We start from the raw sequence: 26,568 nt of genomic DNA, 5'->3' as shown, positions 1-26,568 counted from the left end.
GGGAAAAGCTTTCTTTCATCTTGGTAGTGAAATCCGCCCATGTTCCAACACCATTCTTCGCTCCGGTTGTCGAGGTTGGGTTCTCTTCTCTGGTAAAGGTGATGAAATCTTCCATCCAGAGAGCTGCTGCTCCTTCTTTCATGAATGAAAGAGCGAAGATGATTTTTCGCTTGTCGGTGTCGTAGATTTCATCGTTGATTTCGATGTACGAGTCAACTAGGCACAGCCATTGGGAAAATTTCTCCCTGTCTCCGGAAAAGTCAGGTGGGTATCCAATTTTCCGTTCAATGGGTTTGTCTCCTCTCCCTGCCATAGTGGATACTTGAGGTTCGGGTTCTTCTGGTTCTTCGGGTTCTTCGTCGTAGTCTTCTTCTTCCTCGTCGTCAAGGTCAAGCGGTGGAGCGTCAGGGATTTCTTCGTCTTTATCAACAGGTGGGTTTTGGGGGCGTTCCTGTTGCGACGGTTCTTGGTTCTGGGATAATCCTTCCTCAAGCGAACTATATCCTATTGGTGATGCAATGACCCCTCTGGTTATAGCGGATGGTCCTGTTAATAAGGATGAGAACGGGTTCTGAGGAGTCTGAGTGGGAGTTCTTTCTGTTCTGGGGTATGGGTCTCCTCCTAGAATTCTTCCGGCGGCGTGTCTTGCCTTAGCCGAGCTTAGCTTCTGGGAAGACGTCTTGTCTTTCTATTCTGGGTTCAGGGTTTCAGGGTGAGTGGGGTCCCTCGGTGATAGAGGGGTTCAGAGAAACTTGAATCTTTTGTTACGACTTGGATAGTTCTTGCGTAACTAATCCAATAAAGGAGTTCTTCGTGTTACGATGTTCGGTTCAGACACTTGAGGGGCTCTCCCTCTAAGTGAAGTTCGAGTATAGGCTAGTCTCTATAAGAGCTAGATCGGAATCGAGTATCTTCCTTAGAAGATGATCAAGTATCGGAGAGAACCAAGTAGATTCAAGTTAGAGAATACAAGTGTGACTACTGCAGTATTTATAATGGGCAAAGGAGGCACGGACCAGGCCGACTATGGAAGTGAAAGGAGTCAAAAAGAACATCATGGAACTATCTGGAATGTTCATGCAGTGCATGTTGATAAGCAGTCAAAGATAACAAGAATAGACGGAAGTATCTAGAATGTTCATGTGGTGCATGTTGATAAGCAGTCAGAGATAACAGGAATAGATCGGAGCAGCATGATGATGAGAAAATGATGGGGCCGCTGTAACAGGGCTCATAACCTTTTGTTCGTAGTAGGACGTGCGGAGCCGAACGGACGAGCTAGAGACAAAAGAATGTATACTCAGTCTTACACTTGTGGTGTAGTAGACTATAAACTAACCTAGAGACAAAAGAATGTATACTAGTAGAGTCAGTAAATGAGTGAACTATAGTAATGAATGTCTCACCTCAGTCTTACACTCGTGGTGTAGTAGACTGAGGTATTAGTAACCGTTCTGTCTGTATGTACTTGCGTGATTATGTAAGCTGTACTCGCCATATGATAATCGATAAACAAACAACAAAAACGGGGCATCGGGCCCCGGCTCACAATGTTCGTGCTCTTGATATACTCGCAGGCCAGACGAGCCCACTCAATCAAGCCGTCAGATTTCTGAGCAAGGGTCTTGAAGTGCCCATCATCAAACGGACTGCACGGGCCTGCTAGCTTGGTGGAGATGTAGAGCTGGATATCACGTTCTGCGGACACAGGCGAGATGTCATCCATGGAGATGCGACGAACATGTGATGCGGTGCCCAGGGCTTCGCGAATATCCTCCAGTGGACGGGAAGTGACGAGAATACGGAAGTGTGCTGGGATGTTGGATAGCTGGGAAGGAGAGGCGTTTGGCTCCCCAGAAAGCAGACGAAGAACCTGTTCCCGGGACTTTGTTGAGCCGCTCTCATCTAATGCATCGATGACCATCAGCACAGGTGCAGCGATGGCTTCTGACGCTGTGCTTGTTGGTCCTACAACCAATTCCCGCCATTGCCTTGTGAGGTCTGGGGTGCGTTTAAGTTTGTTCTTATCATGAACGGCTTGCGCCAAGGCTCGGCGCACGATAGGGTTGCAATCTGCTAAGTCATTTGCGATGGTCGTGAATATTTTGTCCTGGCGGCGATCTGCTTCCTGTGTGCGATCAAAGCAGAAACAAGAGCCTAGACCGCCACGCTCATCATGCCAGTTGGCGATCGTGTGGGCAACGGCTGATTTGCCCTTGCCTGCTGGGCCAGACAGCCATAAGACGCTTGGTACGCCTTCTTCAGTGCTGCCAATCCAACCCTTGATCTCAGTCAAAAGTTCTTGTCGAGTGTCTGGCAGACAACATTTAGACATGTTGACTCCAGCACCCGCTGCGCACTCCATGCCGCTGAGGTCCAGACTCTTGGCTACGAATCATCGCGTGTCAATGATGTTCAACGAGGCCTGAAACTCAACTCTTACCCATGCAGTGGACCGTGACAACGGTGTCTCGAACGGCTTGGTCTCGAAATTGCTGCATGAGGCAGTCGAAAACATTGTTGTAGCTCTTGATCGTGGTATCCGTTTCGTCGAAAATGTTATTTCCAAGCCTTATCCCTGTGCTAGAGACATTGAGTGTCAGGAGATGAAGCGGTCGGATCGACTCACAGGCACACTTCGTCTCAGAGTAATGGGTGATAAAATCAGCGCATTCCAGTGTTTGCTGGGCTATCTTCCCATATACTGCCAGCATGGATTGCAACTTGCGCAATTCCTCCTCTTCCGTGATGAAGATGTAGACTTCAGAGATCTTTGAGAGCAGACGGGAGACAGTGTCATCGCGGTCTGCCTGATCGAGAATCATCTGCGAAGAAAAACTACGTTAACCTATCAAGGTAATGATATTGAAAGAAATCTACCTTGGACGTGCAAGTGAAGATGCTCAACGCCACCTTCGCGTAGGGATGGACCTACATAAAGATGTTAGTTAAGTACAAAACAGAGATAGATCCCCGTACATCGGCAATGCCATTACAATGGAGTTGAAAACCTTCAAGGGTCCAAGCAACGCGGAGAATGTGTCAACCGTATCGGAAACAGACTGTAAGTTGTTGGCCGCTGAAGATGTATGTTGGGCAATTGTTGTGACATGGCCGATGCCTGCAAAAACATCAGTGGCATCGGTGATTCTTTCATTCACAAACTTCTGGTCGGGTTGTCCAGCCTAATTAGAGACATTAATACTTGATTGAAAGAGGGATACAAGGTCGCTCGAAGTCACCTTTACGATGCCTGGATTGGATGATTGCTCAATATTCAGTTCGGGAGTGGCAACAATGAGTGGCGAAGGATTCTGCAGGGAAAATTAGTAGCAATCCTGGCACATGGGCATACTCAGAGTTGAGGTTTCGCACACCTCAATTGACTGTACCGGTACAGGTTGGATATCCGCGCTGGAACTCGCACCCGTAGGTTCAGGGTTGGAAGACTGTCGAGCGCTTGGAGCAAAGGGTTTGGTCACCTTGCCAAAGAGTTTGCGAACTAACTTCCGAGGTCGTCCGCGAGATTCATTGCTCGAAGGCGGGAGAGAGGATGTCTATAAACATTAGAAACATGGCGTACTTGTAAAGCCAACAGTCCATACATCACTGGTTGGCCTCTCCTCTGGCAAATGAGGGTCTGAACGACTTGGCTTCAGCTTCAGCCACTCCCAGCGCTTCTTCCCAGGAGGATCGTTTTCACTCATCGAGTAAGTTGGAAGGACGACTGAGTAGTATGAGTCTCAAAAGGGAGGAAGACGATGAATGGCAAAACACGCGTTTGTTAGCGCCCATCATCGATTAGCCGCCATCGGACTATTTATATCAGAAGGTTATTGACGCGCCTGAGTTGGCTTAATGGGACAAAAAGGTCACATCGGCTGGAAACCTAAGCATTGTGCTTTGCAAGTATTGGTGCCTGCGAGCGATAATCACCAGTGTGCACAGGATACCAGAAGGACAACTTGAGAACATTCACCACTACAGACCGACTAGTCACTGGTAATAGCTCAATGGTATGCCGACAGCCTTGGGCGCTTTGCCCGCCTTTATTTGTGCGTGTTTGACAACATGTACTCCGAGTCGCAGCAAGGGACAACGAGAAGTTCCAACAGAACGAGGCGTCGTTCCTTCGGGGGCCTTTGGACAGGGACGAAGACTAGTCGCGGCTGCCGTCAGGTGGACCATCCTTCCATCTCTCATCAACCTTTGCACAATCAAACATTTGTTTGCCCAACTTTCCGTTCACCTCGTTATGTCGCTCACAAAACCACCTGCTCACGTCTGGGGGAGTCTCCTTCATTTTGTCGCCAAAGTCCGCTGCACAATGTGTGCATGAATGCATAGATGAGATTTAGCATAGCTGGCGGGGAGTGGACCGCGTCGGGTAGTATGCTGCGGTCGCATGCAAAAATGACCACGTGGCACGTCCAAGGGCTTCGACATCCGGCGGACAGTGTGGGGGCAGGGTTGCATTTTCTGGCTTGGGGAATTGGAAGCCTGTGCCAGACGCCCGCCATCATTGCTGTAGTTGATTTTTGCCCAAATTGGCAGTGCTTGAAAGGGCGGGCCTCCAATTACGAAACGCAGTACATATTTTGCAGGGCTTTCTGTCCGAACCAAGCACCACACCGGGCGGTAAAGAAAGCTTGGATGGTAGTTGGGCCTGGTGATACCGGACGTTCAGAGTCTGCACACGGTTATACATGAGGTTGTCAGCACGAACCATTATTCTCTTGAAATAAAATCTTACCTAGAAACGCCGGCACAGGGCAAGGAGGGGCCGAGGGCGATTTCAAACACGTTGGATTTGCGTTGGACTAATTCAGACTCCAGAGACGTGTCGTACAGAACAATCTCCCGCATTTCACGTGATTAATACTGGCACGCGCTTTCATTACATGTCCTGCGCAGACTTCGTACATATTTATTCCCCTTGTTGTGGTGCAAGACCTTCACTTGTAGATCTTGTGTTCTGTTCTAATACTGTAGCCAACGCATCCCTTCTCGCGGTTTTTGTTATTCTGAAATGAAAAAGTTGAAGACCGCACTTCATGTAGCGGGTTTCGAAAATTGCATACACGACACGAGGACTCTGGACGATGATAAGAACAAGCCCACGCTAGAATATCCATCACTCGCATTAATATCGCGTCAGTGACCAAGCAAAGACTGATCAGAGATTAAGTGCTTGCTGACTGTTATGCTACCGACCCAACATGAAAGAATTGTTTAAGGAAATCTAAAGAGGAGGGTAGCCTGTGGTAGTCTCCCATCCATCTGGGATTGTCCAGTCAGCGTTACAAACGAAGTCCCAATCCGTACTCCGAATGTTCTCTTTCTGCGCATCAACAAAAGCATGGATCGAGCACATCCCATCTGGATGATCATGACACCCATCGAGATGGTTCAGCGGCACAACGCCGTCATTAACGATCACGCGAATTTGTGGGTCGTGTTCCTCGGAACACGACAGGACTATGAGGATGAACATAATCAGGTGAAAATTCGGAAGGATCGCGAGATCACTTACGCTGGAACTGTACATTAGTTGCGAATGGAGCAAGCTCCGCGGTCCTGAATGTTCGTTTTTCAGGTATATGATCGGTAGGCAAAGGACCCATAGCTGCGAAGCTTGAAAGGTTCAACGCGGTAAGAACTGAACCACGGATCAGGACGTTTTCAAGTTCAAGTTCATCAATGAGCTGACCGTTTAAGACTACAACTTCATGTGTCGCATCAACATAAAGGCTGTGTCCAAAGGGGAAAGTGACAGAGTTGTGAAGTGTCGCATTAGTGGAACTGTTGTGCGTTTCAATCGGCGTCTGAGTAAGACGAGACACGAGCTCTTGAACGTAGCCAATTCCTTCTCCCCTACCCACAGGTGAGCCCCAAGCTACACCGTACCTATGTTTTTCTGTCAAATCAACTTTTTGTGGCAAGCGAAGGACAGGATGCACCATAAATTGAGGTCATATCTGGTTGAGATCAGCGTCGTGGTCAAACTACATAAAAGAAATTTCTCACGAATAATCAAAGCCTTCCCACTCCTTCTCCGTGAAGAGTTCGCAGAACTTGGAATAACCAAGAGCGACCGTCTCGAAAGCGCACAATTCTTGCATGGCGTAAACATCTTCAACATCCAATTCGAACCCATCAAGGTATTGCTGCAAACGAGGAATGGTATCCCTGAGATACACTTCTTTCCATGCATCAGCATATGGTTGGCCGCGGTAGCCCCCAGTGGGAACATCATTATTTGCGCAAGATCGATAAGGGGCAAGAGAATTGTTGAACTGACGCGCACGCACTATTAGTGGTGTATCTTAGCATAGTTCAGATCACTTACATCTTTGGCCTCGATCATAATTTCTTGGTGATACTGGCCCTCGAGGGGGTAACCAAAAAATCCAAGAGCAAAGTTTTGCGCAGAGCTCAACATCCGGGCTCTTCATACGTCATTTTCAGAATGCAAATTATGGACTTCTTGGAATGCTCACTGTGACTCCGTTCTGAACACAGGCAAGGTGTTTGTTTCGCTGAAATTCTGAATGGTAGGGTCAATTGAAGAATAAAGCAGGGAGACATGGAGAATTCACCTTCAGCAGGAACCCGTATCTCATGCGCATCGACACGCCGAGATCGACTATGTAATGTCAACAGTCTGCTATACGAGGTGATTATTCCCTTACACAACTGAGACCTCCCAAAAGGCGTTAATCCTAACAACAAATGAGTGTCGGAGCTGCATTCTGATGCGTATGACTGTCACCTTCGTTTCCTAGCTTGTACGTCCTGCGGAAGGGGAATCAGACATTGGCTACCACGTTCTCTCTCTAGGCGAGCTCACCAGTCATCCAAAAATGAAAGAGGCCCAGTGGCCGTGACGTTTTCTGCATATGTGTTCAACTTCAAGGCAAACCCACCGGGCCCAGTACCTCTAGCTATCACACAAATACTCTCTCAGAAGCCACTCCCGGAGGGTATTCATGCCATTCGGGTGTTCCTACATGTGGTGGCAGAAAAGCAGAGAAGAGTGAAAATGACAAGCATGATTGATTTGACGAGGCATATTGCGCAACCACAGCCAGACATACGAAGAATCCTGCGAAAAAGGCAGCACCAACGCGTAAGAACAGCGACCGTGCATTACTAGGGTATGATTCGGAGGAAGACGATGAATCGTCGAGGTAATATCGACTCTGGCCACCCATTCCCTTAACTTCGGGTATAAACACTGGGAGAGTCAAGTCGCGTCGTGAGTCCTTCACGGGCCCAGTCATGAGGAAGGTTATCTTCCTCCTGTAATGAGGCGGATAGGCTTACGACGTTCAACTGGATATTTTTACTTCGGTGGCAATAGCTGGGAATATGAAAGCACTCTCCGAACACGTGCTGCTCAGTACCATTACTAGGATAGTAGGACTGTGATTGAATATTGGCAACACAGCTATGTCCAACGGCCTGGGCTAGTCATAGGTTCACTCAATTTACTACAAATTGCAGGCAACCTGTCGCGTGCAAGGCCCCACATCGTTGACACTGGGGCCCCATCGTACTTTCGAGTTGACTGGTACGTTCATTCGACAGCAAGTTGAATTTAGGACAAGAAAATAAAGCTCCCATTCTGCAACGGGATGTGTGCCGCACTACGTGTCAGTGAAAAGTGCGAATCTCTTTAGAGGGTACATAGCTGCCAACACGATTGGCCATACTACTGGGCGACAAGTAATTAGCCTGAAATAGCAAAGATGAACAGACGACTGATGCAAGTAAGAATTAAGAGTACCTAACGGCCACCAACGGGAGGCGCACCACGCCCCCTTGGACGTCCCCCTCGTCGTCCATATCCACCCCAACCTCCGACATAAGCACCTGGGCCCATCAATCCCACACCCCCAGGTTCACCAAATGTAGCAACGTTGCGTTCTCTCTCTTCCTCCCGACGATTTCTGCCTCCACCACCTCGCCGTCCACCGGTGCCTCGTGTTGGTGGCGAACCAGCCTGTGTTGAAGACGATAGAGAATCGAAAAATGATTTTGTTGGGTTATAGGCCGGATCGTCCTTCTCATCTTGTTTGTCTGTTGGCGAGTCACGGTCGGAGGGAGTGCCATTCTCATCATCGCCATCCTTCTTCTTTGGTGCAACTGCCGTCTTGTCGAACCGAGCGTTCGAGCTCTGGAAATCGAAATCCGTCGCAGGCACCTTGATATCTTTTGTCTCTCCACCATGGCCGTGATGACCACGTCGGCCACCACGACCTCCGTGTGGGGGCGCAGTATTGCCGGATCCACGCAAGTCTCCTAAAGCACGTTGAACTGTCTCCATTGAAGCGGCAGCGGTGTGCACCGAATTGACACGGCTCGGGCCAGTGCTAGGACCTGGTGCGTCATTCGTTTGCACAACAGGGATCATCGGGGGAGCTGGCGCATCTTGCGCAGGCACAGGCTGAGGATAAACGGGAGCCTGAGCTTGTGGCGGTTGCGGTTGGGCCACGCCAGGCTGCTGGTACTGAGGACCGTATGCACCGTACGGGGGTTGAGTTCCGGGAGCAGACGCCTATGATACTAAATTCCCATGGTCTACTGAAGTAGGGAACGTTACTCACCCCAAGCACCGCGGGATCATCATGAACACTACGAAGGGGAGTTGGTTCATCGACTGCGAGATCTTTGACCTCAGACGCGCGGAAAATTATGTATTGGTATGGTTCTTGGACGGGAGGAATGAATTCTGAAGGTGGCCTGACGCGAGTTTGATGTTAGATTACGCGTCGTGCAGGAGAAGGCGAGGCAGAGACTAGCAACGCCACAGCCAGGACAATGGCTCACCTTCTCGATTCTGTACCCATGGAGAACACTAACAGCCAGTTAAGACCAACTGACTAACTGCATAAAATGAAACTCACCATTTGAGAGTTGGATCGTGGAGGCAGCGGGGTCAATGCCCGCCAGTATTCCTCGATACCGTACATCAGAATGGGATATGAGAGAAATTGGTTTTCTGGACAGTACTGATCAGCGATGATGGCGAAATGAGTAGAAATCCACATACCCTATAAAACTCAGTGCCATGGTCGTCGTCAAAAGCTAGAACTGTACGGATTGCTTTCTGCGTATTTCGTAGCCGCCGCTCGAATTCGGCCTGCCTTTTTTAATCGGAGCTTCAACTGAATCAACACGACTTCCTACTTTGGCGAATGCAGGGGTATTACTGTGCAGGTCCAGGTGTTAATGACCGTTCACTAGGACTCACTAGTCACTGGTGAGTACTAGTGGCCGCAGGTTGCTGCTGTAGAGCAAAGGGTATTAACTTGAAGGGTAGCAATCCACTGTGAGCTTCACGTTGTCTCCAGTGAATCAATCATCATTAATTGTCGTGACCGGACAGACAGGGTCACTCCGGTATGTAGAGGGCTGCGGTGCTGAAACGCTGATGTATCATTGCTCTAAAGCTTCACGAGTATCGACAGCGCTGAAGCTCAAGGACATCAATCATGTGTTTGGACAAATCGACTCGTATGTCCTAGTAGGTAAGGCGCAAGAGTAGCACCCTCGAGGCTCGCATGGTATGTATCGTCACTATTAAGCTCCTTCTTACTTCAAAGTTTCATATGTGATACGACTTGGACTCGTAACATCGTCCTTCGCAAACACATGTATGCAAGTTTCAGTGGCCCACCGACCTGCCTCAGTCGGTAATTCGTATGTATTTGGCATTTCGTATTCACAAGGTAAACTCTCTACAATCTAATCCAACACCATGTCAATCATTAATGTTGCTTTCACGATATCGATACAGCTCAGCAAGTACACAATGGGAAAACTGCTCAAACATCTAAATAAGCGCACTCCCGAATTATTGAGACACGCATAATATCGGTAGGCACCGAGACAAGATACTACAGCTCAGGGAAGCCAGTACACAGACCTACAGTTAGGGTGCGATGCTAGTATAAATTTGGGATAGGAAAATGCGATAAAAGGCTACATGTGCTACGTGATGTGCATGTAATCACAACCAGAAGCTCCTAATATAAAAGAAGTCACGACCTCTCCAACCTCTCCAACCTCCCCGCTACCCCCCTCGGCCTCGCCTTTGGCTTGTCCAAAGTCTGGATCCAAAGCTGACACACTCTTTTGTCTGGTGTCAGCAGGCGTCACCACGGCGTTGAGATGTGGATCTATTGGGTCTGAAGGCCCAGACGTCGTAGTTGAAGTCGGCGTCGAAGTCGTAGCAGTTGTAGAGGTATCGGGATTAAAAGTGCGGAAAGGGGATGGTGCCACTAAGGGGCGATGGAATCGAGCACGAAACTCGCTGGGGTGTGGCTGAGGAGGTTCCCCGAACCCGTTGCCAGAAGGGTCGGCCATGTCAACGTTTGGAAACGGACCACCCGATGGTCCAGGAATAGAGCCGTCTGCAGCTTTGACTGCAGCTTGTTGGGCATAGTGCATGCGACGCTAATAATAAGTGAGTTATTTCGGCGACCATGAGATACGGTGGCTCATACTTGATGATCCCATTGATCAAAGGCTTCGGCTATGATTGGTTCCAAAGAAGCGAGTTCTTCGCTCGTGATTGCTAAAGTCCTGAGCAAATGTTGTTTGAGAAGGGGGGCGCAGGAGAAAGAGAGGAGTAGCGTCGAAGCAAAATTTTGTCCCCCAGTAAGTTGTGGCGGTGGGGCTTGAGGGAAGGCTCCGTCTTGCGGGTTCATTCCATGCGGTTGGTGCGGCATCTCATGGGCAAGCTGATACTGGCCGTCTCCGTTTACTCTGTACTCCTCCATCCCCTGAATCATGTCATTGGGCATATCCAATCCCAATTCCCGCATCTTCCGCTGCTTAACTAGACTCCGGTGTTTGCGCTGCCGTTCCCGAGCGGCAGCCCTGACTCTTTCGCGCCTAGAAAGCTCCTCGGGCGACATTTCTTGACCGGTAAAAGTCGGAGTAGGTGGTTGAGATGGCTGTGGCTGGGGAAGGGCTTGGGCATCCGTAGGTTGTGTGAAAGCCATTATTGCATTGATGTTATTGACAGTACGATCGCGCTCGCGTTTTCTGCGCTGCCGCTCTGCAGCCTTCTCTCGTTTTTGCCTTTGTTGGGGCGTCTCATTTTCTCGCGAACGTCTACGGGAAGACGAAACTGGTGTCAGGGTGCTCTGTGATGGATTATGATGAGCCCCTGGGTCCATTGCATGCATTGTCCGGATGTGACTGAGCCTTGGTTGTGACGCTTGTTACGGCGTCTTCAGCGAGGGTGACCGTCGTCGTGACAGAGAGTGACGAAGGAAGAAACCCAAAACACGCAACACCCTAGTACTGTGCGTGAGAATATGTTGCTAAAAATGGTCCATCCTTCATTCGAACTTGTAGTATGACATGCTAATTCGACGTTAATATCGTGCCCGTCTTCTTCAGCATGCTTTCACGTCCTGGCCCAACACCTATCCACTCTATAGGTGTACCCAAGAAATTCTCGATAAATCCTACGTAACTCTTGCAGTTGTCTGGGAGGTCGTCAAACGATGTTATCGAGCTTATTGGCGTCTTCCATCCAGGAAGCGTCACGTAAACCACTGTGACTTCGGCCAGAACATCAAGATCGGCTGATTGGATAGTGAATAACACTTCGCTTTGTCCAGTGATTAACTTACCTGGGAAATATCGGAGTTCTTTGTCGCCGATCATGTACTTGACTCCAATTTTGATGTCCTCGATTTCGTCCAAGACGTCCAGCTTCGTCAGGTTGAGCGAATCGTATCCATTTATGAGGCATGAATGTTTCATGACGACGAGATCCAGCCAGCCGCAACGTCTCCTTCGACCTGTGGTGGTGCCATACTCCTTTCCAATTTCTTGGAAGTGGACGCCGATGGGCTGAAAATACGTTAATACATGTATATATATTGTTATAAGAAGGCCAACGTTAAGCTGCTCAGTTGGAAATGGACCTCCTCCAACACGAGTGGTATATGCTTTGATAACTCCAATGGTGTGCCCGATCGCTTTAGGAGGTATGCCAAGACCAGTGCATACACCACCAATTGTGGTGGACGATGAGGTAACGTATGGGTACGTCCCGAAATCCAGGTCAAGCATGAGCGCATTTGCACCTTCGACAAGGACCTTCTTGCGCGCCGCCAGCGCACTATGAATATATTCTACGCTATCGACAACGAAAGGCTTCAGGCGCTGTGCAAGGACCTACGTCATGATCAGCGATGGTGTTCAACGTGAAAAGGATAATAGACACGACCTTATAGCGCTCAATCTCGCCCTCTGTGTCATATTCGAAATGGCCATAGCGCTTGAAGCGACCCTCCACGATCTTGCGAAACTTTTGCGCAAAGGTATCGTGATCAAAAAGGTGATGCACTCGGAGACCCGAACGAGAAGCTTTCCCGGAGTAAGCCGGGCCTATCCCTTTCTTCGTGGTTCCGATGCTGCAGGTTTGTTAATGATAAGAATTGTTGTGAAGAATCAAATGAAGTTTCGTACCTGGAACCACCAAGCTCCACTTCCTTCAAACCATCTACGATCTGGTGGAAGTCAAACACAAGATGAGCTCTATCTGACAGGAATATTCTATTCGAGCAGTTCAGGCCTATGTAACCATGTCATCGCTAAAGCATATTCGACCACGATAAACCCCACCTTGCTGTTCCAGGGCGTCGAGCTCATTAAAAAAAGAAGGTACATGGACAACAACTCCAGAACCAATCAGGCCCACACATGTTGGGTTAACAAGGCCTGCCGAATTAATAGATCAATACAATACAAATGTACCATGAGAACTGATCACGAACCGCTTGGGAGAAGATGGAAGGCGAAGGTTGTCTTCACCTTTTCAGGTCCAACAGGCACAACGATGGTATGTCCGGCATTATTACCACCCGCGCATCGCGCGCAAATGTCGAAGTCAGCCGATAGGATGTCGACCAGCTTGCCTTTGCCTTCATCTCCCCATTGTGAACCAAGAACGACGGTGACTGAGAAAAGCGTCGGAAATCAAAGATCGGCAACACTGAAAAGACTGTCATACCGCTCATGGACAAAGGAGCTCCTGCGATACGTATTCAGCTTAGCAGAAGCTGCGATGTGGAAAAGGAATGAGATTGCGAGATGATCATCGGGCATCTTCGGATAAGTAAGCATCTGAATCATTCGAAAAAGGCAGTCTGACTATAGCTGGGTTCGGTTTCGTTGTCCGACACAAGGTTCGTTACTAACGCCAGCAGTAATCAACTTTGTAGTTGCTACAATCAGCCTGAACAACATATGCCGTTTTCCTCAAACCCTATTAATCCGTCACCGCTTCAGTCAAGGTTGAAGCGACATCCTGCCTTGTTCGGTGTCCCGTTTCTTCTCATTATAGTTGGTGCATCGTTCGGACTTCAGACTTTCACGCAAACCCGATATGACCTACAGGACCAGAAAGTCAAGCAGGTTTGACTTTCTCAAGCAGAACCTCGTCACGTACTCAATATCTCATAGATCAGCAATGAGCAAGCTCTAGGCCTCGATCGCAACAAGAAAAAGTTTGATATTAGGGAGGAATACTATGTGAGTTCTCATGGACCAACTTTCTCAAGGTCTTACTGCTGAGAACGTGTCAGAAACTAAGCGCTGCTGGAGATCAAGACTGGGAACCCAAAAGGATTGCAAGACCCAACGACTTCCCTGATTTGGGTGTTCCGCCCACTGAACCTCCAGCCAAGTCTTGATATCATATTCTCGCTACAATTCCTACCCACTTGATGTTTCATGCTCTCGGTGATATTCGCTCCATCTCACCGACTTGTGTTTTCGGCGATCCCTCAGTTCTCCTAGCGGGGAATCCCACCTGCTGCGCAGTGCATAATCGACACCAGGCATAAACCGTGCACACTAGCTCTACCGTATGCGACGATACGCAGATCAGGGATGAGTGTACCTTAATCCTTTGTATTCTGTCATACTTTAGCTCCATTCTGATGCGCCTTATTGTTCCGGGATGACGCACAACGAGCGGATTTTGATAATTCTATTCATGAGTTGTGAAGCAACGATGTCCCGTATACTGTTGCCGACCTCGTACCACGTGTGCATCAAAAACAACTTGAAATTCATGTTCTACCAACTTGAACAACCTAAGGCGTCAGAATATGGTACAGGCCCGTAGATCCTAGCACTCAGCGGCAAGATGTTATGAGCGTGAACGAGTTCTTTGATAGGCTGATCACACTGCAAGTGTTCCGTTTATTTGCTGGAGTTCACAATGAATTTTCATTTTCTTCGCCAAGGGATTTGAACGGGTCGAGTGAGATGTTAGCAGAGGAAAAAAAAATACGAATCACTTACACCCCAATTCATCCAATTGATCAACCTTGGGACCAGCAATATATGGGTATGCTCTCAAGTCGGGCCGTTGCCCATCTGCGTGGACGTTCTCCTTGTGGGGCAGAAAGTCCACTTGTCCAAGATAGCGGCCTGAGAGTCATGGGTGATAACATACTACGGATATGTGGGGAGAGATATATCAGTAATATGGCGCAATGCGTATCATCATTATGTCAATAGCTGTTGCATGAATTTAGCTGCAAATCACGAATGCGTGATATATCATGATACCGGTAGATTGAATCTGCAGAGGCAGAAGTCGCAGCTCCGTTACCTATCAATGTGGGCGTATGTGCACTCCAGTCATAGTTGCGGCGTACCTTTCAGTGCGTCGCGCAAGTGCTTAGGCGCCACGATGCATGAGAATCCATATGCCCTCGTGCAGAGCCGGGAGGATGTTGGATCTTGGATGGACACCTGGCAAACAGATGTTTCAGGATGCAAACGAGCTTATCAAGTCTATAAGGACGTGTTGAATGGTCATTTGGGTGCATGACAAGCTTATCATTGCCCCAGGCGTCGAAGGATGACCGGCGTAAGTCGCGGATTGTCACGAATTGGGTCACGCCTGGTCACAGTCGCCCCAAACGCAAATGTTGCGAGGCGACAAAGTCAAACGGTAACCTCTTTTGCTGGCAATCTGCTGGACAAATGGCCTGCATTTATCGGCAGCAACTTCTTGAGCTACCAGGAAGCCGGGTCTGGCGAAGATGTTCTCGCGTCTCCACATGTGAAAATGAAGTATGAGTCCTGTTGCATGGCGTAATCATTTTTACTGCTTGCCGCGATACTTTGGCGTCTCGAATCTGCGAGGGGTGTCTCGCTGGGCATGGGCATCGTTGCCCCGAGCTCGGGTGATTACTGCATTGCTCAGATAAGTTGCAAAAGACCTGGCAGACTCGCAGGACCAGACTCAGGTTATGACGATCTATCAAAATTTTGGCTGTCACAACCCAATGAGCATGTCTAAAACCTTGATTTCACACACTTCTATGAATCGTGATACATGATGAGCCACGCCAGAGGCCTGTTGGGGCTGGGCCGCTGAACTTTTGGGGGTTTTAACTTCGGAAATGACATGTGCCAGACACCGAACATACCTCTGAGAAATAAATCATTTCAAACTCCGACACCCACTCTTGAGTGGCAAACCTAACAAAAAAGAAAACATCATTCCAGCCAACCTAGCCTACCAACCAACCTAACTGGGCCTAAACTTAGCGGGCTCTGATGAACTATGCGCTGGATGTCGAGCCTCCGAGACGACCGCCCGAGTCGGAAATTCAAACTCCGTGCCTCCTCGGTATTCGTCCCTGCCACGCAACTGGACTCGAATATATGTAGCCCTACGTAAGAGAAAAGAGAATGAATTGTCCAGCAGTAACATTTATCAGCAGCTAGTTGAACTCACAATTACAAACTAACGATATCAATGGCAACTCAACCACCACCACCTAACAAATGGATATCTTGGTTGTCGCAGATTTATAGCTCGGGCAAGGGGCCAGTGCTCGGTACGGTCGATGTCCAGGAAATCGAGGATAAAGCCCGCGAGGTCATGAAAGACAATTCTAGTACGTCGCAGTGCTCAGATGGTGGAGCGGAACTTGAACGGGTTTTGACAGTTGCGTACCAGTATGCACAGAAGAGTGCAGGTACCAGTTCGACCGATGATGCCAATAGGAAGGCATTTGACAGGTGGAAGCTCGTCCCGCGCATGCTAAACAACGTGACATTGCGCAATATTGAGGTGAGCACCTTGTAAATGAGCGTCGCCAAGGGCTACCTAATGCCCTCCGTCAGACGACAATTTTGGGTATGAAGGTCTCTTCACCAGTATTCGTAGGACCAGTCGGCAAACAAGGTCTGGTACATGTTGATGGAGAGCTTGCAACAGCTCGTGCAGCTGCGGCAGTCGGTGTACCGATGATTCTGAGTTCTTCTTCGTCGCGGTCCCTTGAGGATGTAGCAGAAGCAAACGGGCCGAATGGCCAACGGTGGTATCAATTTTATTGGTGAGTGCAGTCTCGTGTCATAGAGCGAAATCTGACAGTTACAGGCCTCGATCTACCGATGTGGCATTGTCCGTCATCAAACGCGCGAAGGAAAATGGGTATACTGCTCTTGTTATCACGGTTGACACGATGATTATCGGATGGCGATCGCATGACCATCGCATCGGATACAGTCCTGCGGGACATGGCTTCGGCGTTCAACAGGGTATGGCGGATCCAGTATTTATGAAGCGCCATGGACTCGTCGCTCGCCATGATCATCCAAAGTTTCCATTTGATCAGGAAGAAATCAGGAGGAAAGCAGCGGCAGGTGACGAGGAAACGAAACAATCGATGTTCCTAGCAAGCCAGTGGCTTGCCGAGACGGGGTCTGGGATTTTCAGAACATGGGACGACCTTCAATTCGTCAAGGACAACTGGGATGGTCCCATCTTGCTCAAGGGAATACAAGCCGTCAACGTGCGCTCACCTGAAGTCGTTGCCATCTATCGCTGACACAAAATCTCACCAGGACGCAGAGAAGGCGATCGATATGGGGATCGACGGGATTGTCGTCTCTAATCACGGTACGTGCCGCTGTCGATATATTTGCTCGTTTTAGTGTTTGTTTACCATAATGCTGAATTGGCATATATAGGGGGTCGTCAAATAGATGGCGCAATAGCCTCATTGGATGCGCTCGACATGATCATGCGCTCACAGAAAGTTCTTGACGCGCAAAAATCGGGCAAATTAACTGTCCTATTTGATTCCGGAATTCGAACAGGCAGTGATGTGATTAAGGCGCTTGCAATGGGAGCACAGGGTGTTTTAAGTGTGTCATCCTTTGTCCTTTTTGTTGTCATCTCATGGTTTTTGTTGAGTTGCCCGACCGATTGTTTATGGACTAGCGATAGCCGGCCAAGCGGGGGTAGAGCAAATTTTAATGCAAACCATCTGTGATTTGCACATTACGATGGGTTTGTGCGGAATAAGCGATGTGAATGACCTGATAGGTAAACGGGATGAACTGTTGGTCAAGGTAGACTACGGAATAGGCACGCGTACTTTCGTAAAGTCCTTGATGTAGACCACATTCACTCCACTGGTCCCTGTAATAATTATTTAGATTTATAGATTTATATTCTTTAAGGCGACGCTACCGTTGTTCATATCTTCACTTACCAGCCTCCTTGAACGTCCAAACAATTGTGCAAAAAATGCGGATCAAGTCAGAACGAAACGTATCATGATGGGACACAAGCCGAGCCTCGACAGTGAGGTGAGGTGATGACGGCAACTTGAAGGATGCGGGAGTATCAAGGCAAGACGATAGATAGGAGAGAGTAAGGTGTTCGCGCCCCTCCTACCCGAATGGCTGATGAGCATCCCATAGCTTTACGAAAGTTGGATAGATTTCCATGGCCAGTCGTGTTTTGCCCGAGATCACGGTGGCTGTAGGAAGTTGAAGGCGTGCATTCGGTACACATGTCTTAAATTTCACACTTCTTAAGTTAGTTTTTCAACCATGTGACATTTAAGACCAAATTAGGTAGTCCACGTAAGCGAGCTGTTGGGGACGTCTCGGACGGTTGGCACACGTCTTAAGCGACCTCTCCCTCCACATAATACTATTCTGCCACTGGACGCTCTTCGAACTTGTTTGCTGTATCCAATGGAAGTGCCAGTGGGAAATCAACATGTGTATCAGCTTGCCATGGTTCCCCACAAGAATGACAAGACCCTGAAGCCCTTAGACTGTGTCGCAACAGGTCCACTTGCACATTTGCCATCGTGTTAGCCACGTACAATATGGAATCTGGATTTTATCGTCTAGGAAGATAAAACATAACGTTATGCCCTCATTGATATCACTGATCAGTGCTTTGGACTTTTTCTTTTCTATTGCGCTGGGGGAAGGCTCCTCAGGAATAATTCAACAGGGGCGCTGAACTTGTCATCCAGCGTTATTCTCAATTATACTACGACGTCCGTCTATCGATCTGGCTGTGATTCTTACATGGTCAAATATGTACTGACCAATGGTTAGTCTGCTGGACTGATGGCCCGACGAGCATTGAACTCAATATGAAGTCTTATTCGAGACCTCGTCCTGCCAGTGTACCCACATGGCTTGAGGCATATATAGTATTGGGTAATCCTCTTTGCATCTGATCGCATTTGTATCAGTCACCTGCTGTACTGGCTGTGCGATGTGCACAATTTTGACAATAGAGTTTGATCTCCGCAGCGAGTCATGGTGAGCACCCTAGGATCCAGATAAAAGCCAAGTACTAAACTGTACACGGTAGCGCTACTCCTCAACGACTTAAATTGAACCCCACCTCTATCATGCGGTTATGTTTCTCTACCGATCACGTTCGCAACAGCACCATTACTAATGAACAGGGACAAGTTATCTACAAAGTCATCACGCCATTCCGCCCATTCTTCATGAAGGGGACTAGCACAATCTGGAAGATTATACCAAACACCCCGCCTCTGTACTCCAAGAAGAGAACTGACGAATTGAACATCGAGTTGGAATCTGATGGGGAAGATCCTGAAGATCCCAATGACCCTGGTGTTCCAACCATGGCCGAAGATATCCATGTAACGCAGTCCGACGAGGAGGAAGAGGAGGAAGAGATCATCTTGGACATGCAAGATCGTTTCGAACAGCTCGCGCAGATCGAATTCCACAAGTTTCAAACATCACGCATTCGATGGTTCGGGCTCAATAGACTAGGTCAAGGGGAAGTTTCCACGAAAGAGTTCATTCCATCACGTGGCATTTCGCGCAGGTTAGTCTCCTCTTACATTTTTTGGTCTGAGGTGGATGTGACAGCTTTCAGATCGCGTACCTTTACTGGACCTGATGACCGCGTGTATCGTTGGCATCTTGGGATGAGGGTGTGCAAGGTTCTGCGTCTCTCTGCTGTTCGCTTCGTGCAGATTCTCTGACACTGTATTGCTAATAGCTCTATCGTGAAAGCGATCCCGATAAGCCCGTTGCCCAATATCACCGGTACAGTTTGGGTCTCCTCTCTGGGAAACGCCCCCGATGCGGTTTTCTTGATATCAATCTGCCAAAGCCCAACCAGGGCCATAGTGACGAACACACCGACACCGATAACTATACTGATCACGAGCTTGAATCTACCTTGGAAGATATCATCAGCCCTGAGCTTCTGGACACCATAATTGTTACATTCATATACGTTGAAAAATTAAGGCGAGAAAGAGAAAAAGCCTGGAAGAAAGACATTAGGTGGAATTACTAGGTATGTGGGACCTTGTGTGAATCAAATTTCCGTTCGTTCTGTTGCTGATCAATCTAACAAGTTCTTCTCAACAGTGGGGTCTTCCTTATTCCTTTCATCGTTTCTTCTCCACTCCGTAGATGACGATCCGTGCGGTGGTCGCAAATGAATGAATATTCAATTGGCCGAGACTATGATTGATCGGCTTCTACATCGGCATTTTCTTCCATGACGCGCAGTCCACGCAAGTGGGAAATATCCCCGTACTTTAATATATCAACGTCCACCTCCCTATGCTTCCCTCTCTGAGCCGTCCTGTATTCTACTACGGATATACTGGTATTGCCCAACGTAGGAAGACCTCTAAGCTTCAACTCTACGGGACACGTAATGTAATTGCTGGAGATCATGATGTGAAAGAGCGTAGCTATAAACGCCCCATGCGATAGAACAAGTATGTTGCGACATCGGCCCTCTAACTCGGAAACGTCATGTTTGGTGATGGAGGAGATGTATGGTGTTATCATCCGATTATACCAAGCGATACAACGCTGAACGAGAGCTTCGTCTGTCTCTATCGAGGATAACCCTTTCATGTTGACTGGTGCCTTCTTGCCTTGCAACTCACCCATAAACTGTCCAACACATGATCAACTTTTCCGAGTCCACAGTTCGAATTCAAATTTGACACTCACCCTTTCTCGCAGCGAGCTATCTTGGACTAACTCGACGCCAGGGTGGTACTGGAGAATCCTCTCCGCAGTCTACAACGAGTTGTCGAGTGTTATCAAACCGAGCACTGCGATTACTACATAGTTTTAAACGTTTGATCTCACCTTAGAAGCTCGCTGGAGATCACTCGTGAAAGCTTTGTCAAAGGGAACAGATCTGAGCGCCTCTGCCGTCGTCGCAGCTTGTGCAAGGCCAGTCTCATTGAGCTGTGTATCCAGCTGACCCTGGACGATTCTGTCGCGATTCGAGTTTGTCTCGCCGTGTCTCACGACAAACATTCGAGCAAGGATAGTCATGGAGCTTGTGAAGAATCGACTGACAACTTAGAGCTATTATTAGGTCCGATCATTTTGATCTCAAGAGAAAGTTTCAAACTAGGTGCAGTGAAGTCATACTTGAAAAGGATAGTCGTCAAAGCCACGTGCTGCACCTTAGTGAGAAGCGCGCAAGGTGTACGACTCTTCGTGAACCTGCTTCCTACGAGAGCCACCCTTTTGACCGAAAAATGCAATTCGGGCTTTGCAAACGTTCTGCGGTACATGAAGTACTGGACCCTGGTAAATGAAGCAGAACAAATAAAATTGTAAAGTCCTATCTTCATTCGTGCATGATCTAGTGATAAATTAACTGCTGGTAGGAAAACATAAATGCTGTGAGTAAGCTACGGAGTCCCATGGTAAGAGTCCAGAAATTCTACGTGGATCCAATCAAAGTCCAAGAGCCTCCCCAACAGTCAACCAGTGGTGCCCTTCCCACAAGGAATTGTCCCTGCTAGCCGATTCCGGGTCGTCCGACTCCGTCACAGGGTTCCACCCACAACTTCCTCCCCCGACCCCAATATGCTTCTGGAAGAACGTCCTAAAGTGCGCGTTGACCACACCTTCCGTAGGAAGGGCATCGCAATATACCACAGGTGCACTGGCTTTATACAATGCACCGATCTCTGAGAGCGTTGCGCGTTGTCCCTCTATTTGGATTTCGGCGTCAAGTAGACGAGATGGAGGTTGAGTAGTAAGGATGTGAGCGACGTATCCTGCGACGTCTGATACTGCAGTGAAGGACCCTTTCGTTTCTCCCTTGTTCACGATGTGGAACTTGCCGGTGTCAGCGAGCGCGGTGAGCCAGGGTACGAATTCGTAGAACAATCCATTCTGTGATCGGTGTATCGTGTTTAGTGCTTATTTGGGGCGATATCGGAAAAATGGCTACTCACGAAGACGCGGAGAGTTGGGAGTCCGATTGATTTTGCATAAGCTGTGAACGGAGGGGTAAGTCGAAGCTACGACGCGCTACCATTATCACTTGCCTGCAAAGTCAGTCTTTTGGAAAGCTAAACCACCTTTGGCCAATTGCGGTTTGATACCGAATTCGCTGGGGACCAAGAGCTTCACGCCTGCTTCCTTGGCAGCGTCGGCGAGAATGTTCTGGCTGACTACACCTCCGAAAACGAGTGTGACGGTCGAGATGAGGACGTCTACTTTGCGCTCGCGGAGCACTGTGGATATCTCAGATGCAGATGTGTAGTTTGCGCGCACAAGCTTTAGGTTAGGATCGTCGGTGGGGAGGGCAGCGACGTTCGAGGAGGTTGGGCGGGCGATGACGAGAAGTGGTTTGCCAATAGCAAGGAAGGCCTGATAGGGATTAATGTTAAGGACGACAACTGTAAGAATATTATGATTAAGGTTACCTTTACGATATGGATGCCGGTGTTGGGGCCCGCGCCGATGATAGCAAAAGACTTGAAGAGTTGTTCAGACATGTTGTTCTGGTAAGAGGGTTGGTTGGTTTGTAGTTTTAGACTGCTCTTGTCGATGAACATACCAGGTTTTATACTCTACCTCCTGTACTGTCGCATAGGTGGTGGCTGTGATCAGAGTCGATGTGAGATGGTACCTGGGGGATACCTGGGAGACCAGGGGAGGCCTCCTAAGAGTTACTGCGGAGGCTGACGAAGTGGTGCCGCGCCTCACGGTATGTTCACATGAATTGAGATGTTCATGACATTAGAACATACCGAGACTGGATCCATGATGTGGAGAACGCGTCGCGAGACACTTGACGAGGCATTTTCATGGCAGGCTCGTTAATGTTGGAAGCCATGCTCGTAATCACGCTTCGTATGCGAAAGCTTAGCGGACTTGCTTACCGTCCTGGCCCAGTCCTGGAAGTACAGTAAGAGGTCAACGTCGGACTCGGGATCAGTGCGAGGTGCTAATTTTAACTTTTTTGAGTAAGCAGCTTGACGCAACAGAATATTAATTCAAGGATGATCGCACATTTGGCAGTGCAGTCGGTTGTGCGACCTGCATCACTCTATGAGCATCCTGCGTAATCACTTTCATCGCCTCCGTCAAACGCGTTTGATCCACGGAGATGGTCGTGACATCCGTCTGAGATGTGCATCAGTCATGAGCAATTCATCAGTCGCTTTACAGTAAACATGCTGATTAGTCGACTGCCTTTGTACAACGAACTGCACATCGCGTATTTACTTCATAAAACCCCACAATCCCAAAAAGTAACCAGTTATCCATTTCATACCGCAATGTCTAGACCCCTGAGCCACGCAAGGAGGTGTATTTCCAGATAATTAATCCGTCAAGAACGCCCCACGAAAACAAATGCATCATAGCAGTGCCTTGATCTCGTCAACCACATTCCTAATTCTATCATCAGGGAACGTCGGGAGAGCTGACATCACTGTTCGCAACTCTGCAGACCGTGCAGAATCTAGCAAAGTGCCGCGCTTGTTCCCAGCATACACCTTCATTGATGAGCGAGCAGTCTTGATGCAGAATGGAAGGACACTTACCACATTCCCCAAAGCGACCAGGGTGCGGTAGGTGACCTCTGCATCATCTGTATTTGAACGTAGCAGCTAGGTGGTTGATTAGCTGATGGACATTGGACGAGAACATGCTTCTGATAAATACCTGAAGGACTAGTCCAGTGTGTTGGTTCAGCACATCTCTAGCGACGGACGTCGTCAGGTAGGCACAAGAGAAACTATTTCAACATTTAGTTCTTTTCCCTGATGCGGTACGGTGAAGTCATACTTGAAGAGGATGGTCGCCAAAGCCACGCGCTGCACCTTGGTCAGAAGCGCGTAAGGCGTATGACTTAGTGCTTCGAAAACCTGCTTCCTGTGAGAGCCACCCTTGTGGCCGAAAGATGCCGTCACCCACCTGCGCAACCCACTGCCCCTCGTCCACAGGAGTTCCCTCTTGGAAACAATTAGCTACCGTGCGAAATAGTAACAGAATATTCGTTTCTTGAGCCTTTGACATGGCCTTCCCATGTGATCGGACTTCAGTCCAATCAGATGCCTTGAATAAAGACGCGAAAAATCGTTCTCGTGCACCGGGGGACGCAGAAGCATCGGCGCAATATGCAGCTACCAATCTGCTAAGGTCCATCACTTAAAGTAGTTAGTAAGATAATGCAATCGGCATGATGGAATGCATACTTGGGAATCTCTGAGACGCCGGCCATCGCTCCAGAATCTGTATGATAGCGTCTGCGTGTATACCACCAAGGGGTGGAAGAGAGCTTTTAGAAGTTGTCGAAGTGACTTGGGAAAGATAAGCGAAGGCTTCTTCGATGATCACCAACTCTTCAGGGTACATTGCAAGGGATGCGGTGGACTGGCATGTCTGAGTTCAGCAGATTGCTCAATGCAGCTCAATCGCGTGCGTACAATTTCGTTTCGTAGTGCTTCGTCAAATTGGTACAACTTTGCTTGCATTGCCGATACATTAGCTTGTTTGAAAGAGACAAACTTGGCCTGCATAAATTAGCGTCGAGTTCAACTATCGATTACTAAAAAAAGTCTTACAAAGGGTATAATTTTCGGAGCTGAAGGTGACGCCGAAGGAACTGGAGGTGTGGGAGCAGGAGCTCCACTGTACCGAGCTGCACCCGTAAAAGGATCCATATAAGCCGTGGACGGGGCTGGGGCTGGTGAGGTAGCGGCAGCCTGATATCTTGATGCTCCTGATAGCAGTCTAGTACATGCCGTGCTACTAAACATCAATACTTACCAGTGTACGGGTCAACATAATCATTGCTAACGCCTAAATTGACTCCCGAGGTATTCTTTTCTATGAACTTTACAACTTCGTCAATGTAGTTCGTCGACAAATCATTTTGTTCCAAAAAGCGTTGAGCAGCTGCATATGGATTCTCTGCGATAAAGATAAATATCAAGTTTATCCCCACAGCACGAGAGTATAAAATACTTACCGGACACATTGAATGGGAGTTTCAATGGAGGTGCGCCTTCCTGCACATCAACATCAAACACGTAGTCATACTCCTTGCCATTGAAAAGCTGTTTCCTTCCGGAGCCGACGGCGTCCACGACGTCGCCAATCTTCTGCCAGTTTGACGTTGCACTATCCCACTACTCTAGCTTAGATGACTATCTCGCAAAGTCACAAGTGCTCACCTGGTGCGCCTCAACAAGGTCGCCATTTTTAATCATTTTCACTTCTCCAGGTTTCTTACCTACGCAATTTCAATTTAATCCCACGAAATCCGTATGAGTAGTGACTGCCAACCTGGATGGAGCAATGCGTCTGGACCGGGAAGATCAGTTTTCTTAACATCGCCCACTTGCTGCGACGAAAGAGCCTGGCTTGCGATTTGATCTTCGAGCGCCTTCAGCTCCGCTGCGCTGGCCCAACGCTCTTCCGATTCGCTGAACACTCGAACAATACCGTCGCTACAGCCACTGACAATGTCCCCGTTGGGCATCGTAGATACAGCCCAAACAGAGATCGCCGGATGAACGATCATTTGCACACATTCACCGTCTGATATTTGTAAGTGGATGTTATGGGCTAGCACAGTTAACGACACACCTCGCCACACCCTCACAGAGCGATCTTCGCCGCCCGATACTATTTCTCCATTCGGAAGCACGGACAAACTGTACACAAACGAGGTGTGTCCAGATAGCGTGTAAACTACATCGCCCTGCATTGTCCATACCCTAATCTCACTAGTCCCAATCAACCACCCCAATTCATCCAAAAATAACGAGAATGACTTACCTATCGTTGGAACATGAGGCAAAGCCTATGTCAGGTATTAGGGTCAAGCCACGAACCGCATCCTTATGCCCTTCATAAGTCCGCATCATCTTGTGTTGAACCCAATATTTGATGGTTCTATCCGCCGAAGCTGAATGAAGTAGGATCCGTGACTGACCTCCCAGATGGTGAATGGTCTCACGCACCGGTCAAAAATTGATCGTCATCAATGGCAAGGACTCCCCAAACTGCCTGCTGATGCCCCTTCAGATCATACACTAGCTGGAATTGTTTCCAGACTTTGGCGGTTCTGTTGTATTCGATATTAGAATAGTACGCATGCTGTACAATGGAAGATTCTCACTTGTCCCATGACCCAGAGATAATGGTACCAGATTGGCTAACATTAAGAGCACAGACATTGTCAGTGTGTCCCACCAGCGAATATTCAGGGTCCTCTTTCTGCGCTGGACCTAGGGCGAAAATATTGACGACTGTATCTTGCCCTCCAACCACAGCGTATCCTGCCTTGGGTCAATGCTACATGAGACAGCGTTAACCACTAGCGAGCCTACCTTGCGGCGCTTCAGGCGACGGGGAGATATATTCTACAGCATTGACGAATCTTGACCCAGCTCGCAGAACAGATGAAAGAGTAAAGGGGACAGTTGGCGATGATCGATTCCAGGAGATCGCGGTGGAATCTCGCGATGCTGAAAGGATTATACTGTCTGTCGGTGAAGCCACTGCACGAACCTACGAAAGCTACGATCAGATGAAACCCCTCGCGAGGATGATTTGAGGAACCTACATCTGACGAATGAGCTGATAGTGTGGCTGATAGCTTGTAAGGCATCGGACGAGCTCCTTCGCAGCCGCGCAGGATCAAATATTGGTGGTGAACAAGAGATGATTCACAGTCGAGGTATGAGATTACTTAAGGCAAAGCAAAGCGGGCAATCGCGTCAATGAAATGAAGGGTCAGAATTCAGAACAGTCGAAATCTAACCACGGTATCAACACGCGGTACCGCATGCGGGCTGCAGCTGTTTCCTGCAAATTCCTGAACTTTCGTCGATTCACTCACCCTGATTGAGAATCAGATTGTTACTATACATATGTAGCTACGCCGAACTCCGAGCGCTCTGTGCCACAGCACTGAAGACCAGA

At 48.5% G+C, this 26,568-nt stretch overlaps 12 protein-coding genes across 12 annotated transcripts; 3 read left to right on the top strand and 9 right to left on the bottom strand.

The window, feature by feature from the left end:
- Positions 1-2,712: 2,712 nt before the first annotated feature.
- On the bottom strand, positions 2,713-3,795 carry DEU56DRAFT_417427 (uncharacterized protein). Its single transcript, XM_041346125.1, has 7 exons — positions 3,778-3,795; positions 3,606-3,727; positions 3,378-3,557; positions 3,243-3,314; positions 2,980-3,185; positions 2,881-2,931; positions 2,713-2,825 (listed from the first exon to the last, which is right to left on the bottom strand). Exons 2-6 carry the CDS (start codon positions 3,705-3,707, stop codon positions 2,904-2,906), a joined length of 588 nt encoding a protein of 195 aa, XP_041207317.1. The 5' UTR covers positions 3,708-3,727; positions 3,778-3,795; the 3' UTR covers positions 2,713-2,825; positions 2,881-2,903.
- A 364-nt stretch (positions 3,796-4,159) lies between these two features.
- Positions 4,160-4,708, bottom strand: DEU56DRAFT_871932 (uncharacterized protein; the record flags this gene model as incomplete). The annotated part of the gene is made up of 3 exons (XM_041355743.1): positions 4,160-4,274; positions 4,380-4,500; positions 4,582-4,708. 3 exons carry the CDS (start codon positions 4,706-4,708, stop codon positions 4,160-4,162), a joined length of 363 nt encoding a protein of 120 aa, XP_041207316.1.
- A 355-nt stretch (positions 4,709-5,063) lies between these two features.
- DEU56DRAFT_981516 (histidine phosphatase superfamily) lies at positions 5,064-7,283 on the bottom strand (the record flags this gene model as incomplete). The annotated part of the gene is made up of 11 exons (XM_041359840.1): positions 5,064-5,478; positions 5,534-5,907; positions 5,961-5,978; positions 6,028-6,296; positions 6,350-6,449; positions 6,501-6,547; positions 6,600-6,646; positions 6,693-6,722; positions 6,773-6,795; positions 6,851-6,909; positions 6,960-7,283. 11 exons carry the CDS (start codon positions 7,281-7,283, stop codon positions 5,243-5,245), a joined length of 1,527 nt encoding a protein of 508 aa, XP_041207315.1. The 3' UTR covers positions 5,064-5,242.
- A 271-nt stretch (positions 7,284-7,554) lies between these two features.
- DEU56DRAFT_810714 (Scd6-like Sm domain-containing protein) lies at positions 7,555-9,103 on the bottom strand. Its single transcript, XM_041353524.1, has 5 exons — positions 9,056-9,103; positions 8,910-9,004; positions 8,833-8,860; positions 8,610-8,745; positions 7,555-8,560 (listed from the first exon to the last, which is right to left on the bottom strand). Exons 1-5 carry the CDS (start codon positions 9,073-9,075, stop codon positions 7,790-7,792), a joined length of 1,050 nt encoding a protein of 349 aa, XP_041207314.1. The 5' UTR covers positions 9,076-9,103; the 3' UTR covers positions 7,555-7,789.
- An 893-nt stretch (positions 9,104-9,996) lies between these two features.
- DEU56DRAFT_738897 (uncharacterized protein) lies at positions 9,997-11,189 on the bottom strand (the record flags this gene model as incomplete). The annotated part of the gene is made up of 2 exons (XM_041348688.1): positions 9,997-10,461; positions 10,512-11,189. The coding sequence occupies 2 exons, from the start codon at positions 11,187-11,189 to the stop codon at positions 9,997-9,999; spliced, it is 1,143 nt and encodes a 380-aa protein (XP_041207313.1).
- Positions 11,190-11,282: 93 nt separating this feature from the next.
- Positions 11,283-13,134, bottom strand: DEU56DRAFT_417092 (Adenylosuccinate synthetase). Its single transcript, XM_041346122.1, has 7 exons — positions 13,040-13,134; positions 12,804-12,986; positions 12,652-12,747; positions 12,496-12,601; positions 12,254-12,440; positions 11,652-12,201; positions 11,283-11,603 (listed from the first exon to the last, which is right to left on the bottom strand). The coding sequence occupies exons 1-7, from the start codon at positions 13,044-13,046 to the stop codon at positions 11,380-11,382; spliced, it is 1,353 nt and encodes a 450-aa protein (XP_041207312.1). The 5' UTR covers positions 13,047-13,134; the 3' UTR covers positions 11,283-11,379.
- Positions 13,135-13,275: 141 nt separating this feature from the next.
- Positions 13,276-13,721, top strand: DEU56DRAFT_913890 (cytochrome c oxidase assembly protein COX16-domain-containing protein; the record flags this gene model as incomplete). Its single annotated transcript, XM_041357573.1, has 3 exons — positions 13,276-13,443; positions 13,492-13,560; positions 13,614-13,721. 3 exons carry the CDS (start codon positions 13,276-13,278, stop codon positions 13,719-13,721), a joined length of 345 nt encoding a protein of 114 aa, XP_041207311.1.
- A 1,755-nt stretch (positions 13,722-15,476) lies between these two features.
- DEU56DRAFT_417377 (oxidoreductase) lies at positions 15,477-17,548 on the top strand. The gene is made up of 8 exons (XM_041346124.1): positions 15,477-15,726; positions 15,778-15,950; positions 16,002-16,126; positions 16,180-16,391; positions 16,436-16,850; positions 16,903-16,957; positions 17,029-17,205; positions 17,255-17,548. Exons 2-8 carry the CDS (start codon positions 15,809-15,811, stop codon positions 17,458-17,460), a joined length of 1,332 nt encoding a protein of 443 aa, XP_041207310.1. The 5' UTR covers positions 15,477-15,726; positions 15,778-15,808; the 3' UTR covers positions 17,461-17,548.
- A 1,174-nt stretch (positions 17,549-18,722) lies between these two features.
- On the top strand, positions 18,723-19,654 carry DEU56DRAFT_738825 (uncharacterized protein; the record flags this gene model as incomplete). The annotated part of the gene is made up of 3 exons (XM_041348685.1): positions 18,723-19,174; positions 19,226-19,292; positions 19,352-19,654. 3 exons carry the CDS (start codon positions 18,723-18,725, stop codon positions 19,652-19,654), a joined length of 822 nt encoding a protein of 273 aa, XP_041207309.1.
- An 80-nt stretch (positions 19,655-19,734) lies between these two features.
- DEU56DRAFT_416591 (phosphoglycerate mutase-like protein) lies at positions 19,735-20,726 on the bottom strand. The gene is made up of 3 exons (XM_041346121.1): positions 20,470-20,726; positions 20,329-20,397; positions 19,735-20,268 (listed from the first exon to the last, which is right to left on the bottom strand). The coding sequence occupies exons 1-3, from the start codon at positions 20,659-20,661 to the stop codon at positions 19,825-19,827; spliced, it is 705 nt and encodes a 234-aa protein (XP_041207308.1). The 5' UTR covers positions 20,662-20,726; the 3' UTR covers positions 19,735-19,824.
- A 168-nt stretch (positions 20,727-20,894) lies between these two features.
- Positions 20,895-22,593, bottom strand: DEU56DRAFT_810673 (uncharacterized protein). Its single transcript, XM_041353523.1, has 5 exons — positions 22,187-22,593; positions 22,053-22,130; positions 21,672-21,996; positions 21,579-21,619; positions 20,895-21,516 (listed from the first exon to the last, which is right to left on the bottom strand). Exons 2-5 carry the CDS (start codon positions 22,122-22,124, stop codon positions 21,073-21,075), a joined length of 882 nt encoding a protein of 293 aa, XP_041207307.1. The 5' UTR covers positions 22,125-22,130; positions 22,187-22,593; the 3' UTR covers positions 20,895-21,072.
- Positions 22,594-22,991: 398 nt separating this feature from the next.
- Positions 22,992-26,254, bottom strand: DEU56DRAFT_913886 (WD40-repeat-containing domain protein; the record flags this gene model as incomplete). Its single annotated transcript, XM_041357572.1, has 18 exons — positions 22,992-23,129; positions 23,178-23,243; positions 23,299-23,371; positions 23,422-23,501; positions 23,551-23,783; positions 23,832-24,009; positions 24,063-24,149; positions 24,201-24,358; positions 24,406-24,549; positions 24,608-24,767; positions 24,813-24,871; positions 24,925-25,179; positions 25,228-25,367; positions 25,420-25,549; positions 25,605-25,708; positions 25,763-25,922; positions 25,974-26,154; positions 26,210-26,254. The coding sequence occupies 18 exons, from the start codon at positions 26,252-26,254 to the stop codon at positions 22,992-22,994; spliced, it is 2,391 nt and encodes a 796-aa protein (XP_041207306.1).
- Between the last annotated feature and the right edge of the window lie 314 nt (positions 26,255-26,568).

The sequence above is a fragment of the Suillus clintonianus genome (assembly GCF_016758775.1).
Source record: "Suillus clintonianus strain FC179 chromosome Unknown DEU56scaffold_47, whole genome shotgun sequence".
Classification (NCBI taxonomy): Eukaryota; Fungi; Basidiomycota; class Agaricomycetes; order Boletales; family Suillaceae; genus Suillus; species Suillus clintonianus.
This window is presented reverse-complemented; position numbering and strand designations above follow the sequence as displayed.